This window comes from Trachemys scripta, chromosome 9 (genome assembly GCF_013100865.1).
Source record: "Trachemys scripta elegans isolate TJP31775 chromosome 9, CAS_Tse_1.0, whole genome shotgun sequence".
NCBI classification, from domain to species: Eukaryota; Metazoa; Chordata; order Testudines; family Emydidae; genus Trachemys; species Trachemys scripta.
This window is the reverse complement of record NC_048306.1, coordinates 70,864,571-70,870,570: the sequence shown is the minus strand read 5'-3', so window position 1 is coordinate 70,870,570 and position 6,000 is coordinate 70,864,571. Positions and strand designations below refer to the sequence as shown.

The following is a 6,000-nucleotide window of genomic DNA, read 5'->3' as shown; positions in this document are numbered from 1 at the left end:
TCTGTTACACTCAACTACTGTTCCACATGGAATGGATGAGAAGTTTCAGTAGGTGCTCATGTTACAACTGAACATAATCAATCTACTTTATTTATCTGAAACGTGAGCAAACATTCTGTAAAATGTAATCCTAATTTTAAAGTTATTCTCATTTTTAATTGCCAAAAGGGTGTCTTGCATCCAAAAGTATAAATGCTGTTTATAGTGTGGATATAAAAATGTGATGCATGCTAAATATGCCATGCAAGTCAAGAATACTAAATACACATACACTGTATATCTCATGGTGCTGGGAGATGCCTATGATTTGAACCTCTCAGTACTAAGGCTATATATCACATATGTCATAACAGAAACAGGATGGATGCTATACATATATATCTCATGTGTGCCACAGCAGAAGGCAAGATGCATGCTAAACATATCATATATGTCATAACAACATATCCTGCAGAGCAAGCAGCTGCGCTATTGTTGGGACGCTCTGCCTGACACACGGAGCGTGGCTTGGGAGTCTTGCAGACGCTCAGTTATGCCATAATACAAAGATTGGTTTGAAACGGGTGATACGTGTCTCACCCATGCCAAAAATATCATGCATTTGTGCACGGCTGCAGCAGCCCCCCTCCCACGTCTGCAGCAAGCTGAGCCTCCGCGCAGGGCTCGAGTCCGGAGCACTGGAGCGTAGCCCGGCTTGGCGGTGGGGAAGGAGGAAGAGGAGGGTGAGGGGGACTCATCAGAGATGCGCTGGCTAGCGGGGGCGGGGCCGTGGGAGGGACCAGAGGCCGAGGCGCTGCTGCTGTCGCTGCTGCTGCACTGGGGGGCCGCCGGCGGAGCTCAGCGTCCCGCTCGCTGGTGCAATAGGACAGCTCAGCGCGGCTAGCAGAGGAGCAGGCGGAGAACCCGGGAGGGGGCAAGTTACCAGGCTTCCCGCAGCTGGAGTCTGTCCCTGGCTGGGCACTCGCCCGTCCCCCGGCTGCTGAAGGACTGAACGCACCTCGCTGCCACCCCCAAACAGATGTGAGCGAGCCTGGAGAACTGAACCCCAGCTCGCAATCAACAGTGTCCTCCTCTCCGCCGCAGCACCAGAGAGGGTGAAATATGTGGCAGCCGGCAACCGAGAGACTGCAGGTAAGAGAGGCGGGCAGGAGGAGAAACTGAGGCGGGGCTGGCGTTTCTGTAAAGGAACAGGATCATGTGATTGTAGGGTTTGTGTCAAAAATATGCAGGGGGCATTGGTAAGACCTTGTTTTGAATTCGTTCCCCGCCACCACCATGGCCGTGCCTAAATCACGCTTACAACTTTCATCTGGTCTCTCTGTGTGTAGTTCTGCCCAACAATTTAACATTGCATTCCACTGACAGGATTTACAGGTCCGGGGTTGGGTTTCTTGAATCCAGATGTGGGTGTAGTTTTTGTTTGTTTGTTTGTTTTTTGTTTTTGTCTTTTACAAAGAAAGAACAGATGATTTGAAAATCTTTGGGTTTGCATTTATCATGTTCTCTCTCTAAATTTATGCTCATCCTGAAAATAGGATTTTAATTTTCTTTCTGGTTATTGCAACTCCTCTCCATTCCTTTCTTTCTTTTTAAGGGGAAAAGTTTATAAAGAATCAAAACTAGTCAGATATTGGGTTAGCCAATTCATTGACTCCTGCATACAAACAGGAAAATGTTTGGTTAATGGGATTTGGATGGCGGGTGCAGGAGAGTATTTGGGGTTGAGCAATACTGAAAATTGGACGGTCTAGTTATTTGCAGGAGTCATCAGTGACACGTATTAAGGTCTCAGGGGGCTCAGGCCCAGGGTTGTCCTTACTGCAGGGTTTTGCTCCATGTTTTTTGCTCTGAAATGTTCTCCAGATGGTCAGCCAGACAGATTGCCAGATGAATTTACACAATCCCACAGACAAACTTTTTGGAATGCCTAAAGCAACATTAAATCTCATAGTAAACTTTGAAGAACTGTTTAAGTGGCAAAATAAAACAGCCTTTAAAGCAGTATAAATTTGAAGGCATAGGGCAAAAAGAAAATATACTGAAGGGAGGGGACAGGCAGCATTATTGAGGAATGCAAAAAAATGATTTAACTTGAAGTTCAGAGATCAGTAAGTAAACATATAATCCTCATGAAAAGTGGTAAGTAAAGTTTACCAACTGAATTCATTTTTGCAGTGAGGAGCGACCTGTTTAGAGAGTATCAGTATCTTTGTAATACTGAAGATTCCAACTAGATCACGGATGCTCTAAATTTCAAGGGAGATTATAAATGGGGTGGGATAACATATTTACATATTTGTTGCAAATAATCAAACCTCAAATAAGGAACTCTACTCTGAGATGCTAAGGTGATATTAATAAATGTCTTGAAAGGCCTTATTTGAATACAAATCTGCATTCATACAGCACCTAACTGAGTGCAATGTAAGCTTATTTTAACTTTTCACTTATCTATAAAGGCCTGTGTGTGTGAGAGAGAGAGAGGTATTGATGCAGCATCACTTTGAAGATCGTGTCATGGTAGTAGTCAAAATTCTTTGATGTGCTTTCTTTGTGACTTTGGGCTCTTGCTCTTCTGAATGTGTTTGATTTTTTTTTTTATCTATTTAAGTTATTCATGCGCAGCATGTTTTACTTAGGGAAGTGTGTGGGTTCCAAAGCCCATGACACTTGGCAACTGAACTATTCTGGCAAATATTCTGCTTTGTGATATTTCCATATTAGAAATATCAGCTTTCATTCCATGATTATTTGGCTATACAACTGTTGCTTCTAGTGCTTCTTGTTGTATTCTTTGTCATGTTAGTAGTCTTTTCTTAAATCAGTTTATATAAAATTTGTGATATAATGAAGAAAGGGCCTGCCTCATTAAAGACAATGGTTAAATTTTATAAAATCTTATGAAAAATACCATTAATGGGACACTGACAGAGTTGACAGATGCAAAATGTAGTCTACCTTAAACATTATTGTACAGTAACTAGTCTCCTGACTCTAAAACCCCTGTAAGATCCTTAAAATGAAAGATTTAAAACAATTTTACAGCTAGCTTTTCTGGAAGGCAACCTGCCAACAGCAAATCTGAAGGGGTGTGTGTGTGTGTCTGTCTGTGTCTATTCTTCTTTCTTATGACCAGGCAGGCTAAAGAAATATATAAGAATTTTGCTTTCTTGCCACTTTGGAATTCAGAAGTCTTTATATATTTCAACACTCCTCTCGTGACAAGAGAGCAGGAAGGAAGTGTGGAGGGATGGTAGCATGATGGGAAATAGTGTGCTTGCAAACCAAACCAAAGCTAGTAGATCTAGTTTTACGCCTACCTGTCCCCTTATTCTTAAATATATTTTATTAATAAATTCATATAAATAAATACATATGGAAACTTGAGACTTGCAGAAAATAAAGCTTACTTTGCAGTTTCACTATAGCAACTTCAGTTTCCAAAACAAATATCTAATGAGAAATAGTTGAACATATTAAAATATTTTTATTACTTCTGCAATTGGAATTAAAGACTTGTTTTGATACCAGAGAGCAGAAAATTCAAAGACTTGCTCTGATTTGATATTAAAGCCAAGTATGATCAAGTCTTTAGGAGTTTTAATCTCCACCAGTCAGTAACAGTAATAATCCATGCTTCTTAGCCAGACCAAGGAATGCAATTTCAATGGATAGGAACCTTTGACTTAGTGTGTGCCTGAAATGTGACTTGGGAATGAAATTAATCATGGTGGCATGTTGTTTATTTATTTATTTATTCATTCTCCAGTAATAACTAGATGCCCCATTGTGCAGACCCTTTATAAACACATAGTAAAAGACAATATCTGCCCTGAAGAACTTAGTCTCAGGCCCTGATCCTGCAAAGACTTTTGCACGTGCTGAACTTGACATACTGTAAGTAGTCTAAGGCCAGGTCTACACTACCCCCCTAATTCGAACTAAGGTACGCAACTTCAGCTACGTGAATAACGTAGCTGAAGTTCGAAGTACCTTAGTTCGAATTAGTTCGAACTTACCTTGGTCCACACGCGGCAGGCAGGCTCCCCCGTCGACTCCGCGGTACTCCTCTCGGCGAGCTGGAGTACCGCAGTCGACGGCGAGCACTTCCGGGTTCGACTTATCGCGTCCAGACTAGACGCGATAAGTCGAACCCAGAAGTTCGATTTCCAGCTGTCGAACTAGCGGGTAAGTGTAGCCAAGGCCTCAATTAAGTCAATAGGGCTACTCACACTGCATAAAACTGAGCACAGGCATGGTAGGGGCCTAAATTAAAACCAGGTGTAATGAATGGGCATAGCGAATGAAAAGGTGATTACATAGATTGGCTGAGTGCACACTTTGTAGAATTAGAAGGTGTCTAAAATATAAAATAAGATTAATACCATAGCATAAATATATACAACATTATATTTAAAGAATGTTAGGTTGCGGAATCAAGCACTCCAAAGTAGGAAATGCTTGTGAAACTTTAATTCAGCCCCTTTGTGCATGTGTATTAGGATACAGTCTGTATTTTCATTATACCTGGCCATTTTTTCCATAGAACTCCTGTCTCATTCATCACACAGGATGGACCTGTCCTAGGGAGGGCTGAGGGTTATGTAATGAAGGAGACTTGTTCGTATGACCCCTGTTTCATTTGTTGCAGAATGTGAAAAGTGTGTAATGAATGAGACTAAGTCCTATTTGGTGCTAAAGTAAAGTCATGTAAAGCAAACTTTTTATAGATGATCACTAATTGGGTATTCCTCATTTTTTCTAGGTGCCCAATCTGAGGCACCTGAAGTCTGATTTGCCAAAGTGCTGAATACTCACAGCTGCAGCTGGGAGCTGTGCTTTGCAAATATAAAATGCTATAGAATGCTAACTATTCTGAATAATCAGGCCCTAGGCTTCACAAATTGGGCATCCTGAATTAGTGGAGACTTTCAACCTTAATCTCTCTATACCTTAATTCCCTGTCTGTCTGTAAAATGCGGATAATACTAGTACTTCACTTAACAGGGTTGTTGTGGAAAGAAATTCATTGATGTTTGTGGAGCAGTCAGCTCCTATAGTGATAAGTGTATAGAAAAGCCCATGAGGAAATTAATAATTCTGTATTCAGAGCAGGGTTTGAGTAGTGGGTAGTAAATAAGCCATGGGGCCATACATTGAGCAATGAGGATAAATCAAAGTATTTAATAGCTACTCATTCAGTGAGCACCCTCCATCCTGCAGAAAAACAGTGTGTAATTATGTAATTAAAGACTGTGTCATAATGTATACATACAATGGGATAGAAATAAGGTCGCATGGGCAATCATAAATCTGTTGTTTCCTAACTTTTGAACTCTTGACTTTGCAATGTAAATAATGTTGTTTTAACATAGTTTTTTTGTTTGTTTTTTGGAGGGCAGAGCTGGGCTACAGGAAGAGCAGGGTTGAGTGGAGCTATGGCTTGGGTCTGGGGTTGGGCTGGGGGTAGAGTGGGGCTGGATGGTGCTCCCTCCCTGCCCCCTGTGTGGGTTGGCCCGGGCCCCACTGCATGGCCCCCCCGAACATTCCTCTGTGCCCCCACCAGAGTTTGGGGACCTCTGCTGTATGTGGACTAGCAGCAGAGCAGGAGATGGAGCACTTTACCAGTGGGTTCATAGGTATTTGCTCACAGCAGAGGAGTGATAAGACATGGATTTCTTGGGTTCCATTTCAGGTTCTGGAAGAGAGTTTTCTCTAGCAATCACAGTAGCGTAACTAGCGGGGTGCAGGGGAAGCAGCTGCTTCCCCTCAGCACATTTCCCAAAAGCGGCGCCTGCCAGGCTGGCGCTGGGGGCAGCACGGCCGGAGGAGCCATGGCGGGGGGCAGCAGGAGCGGCCGGAGGAGTGAGGGGGCCAGCTCCTCGGCCGTCGCCCCTCACGCGGCCCCAACATCACCGCAGGCGCAGTCACCTCCTGCGGTGGCTCAGGGCTCGGTGGCCAAGCGCTCCCCGCCCCGAGCTGGAGCTGGGATATGCCCGC

At 43.3% G+C, this 6,000-nt stretch overlaps 1 protein-coding gene across 1 annotated transcript in view; it reads left to right on the top strand.

The window, feature by feature from the left end:
• Positions 1-766: 766 nt before the first annotated feature.
• PID1 (phosphotyrosine interaction domain containing 1) overlaps positions 767-6,000 on the top strand; it is a 162,825-nt gene continuing 157,591 nt past the window's right edge. The window contains exon 1 of the mRNA XM_034781325.1: positions 767-1,131. Within this exon, the coding sequence (XP_034637216.1) occupies positions 1,102-1,131 (30 nt within the window). The 5' untranslated portion in view covers positions 767-1,101. The remainder of the gene's footprint in view (positions 1,132-6,000) is intronic.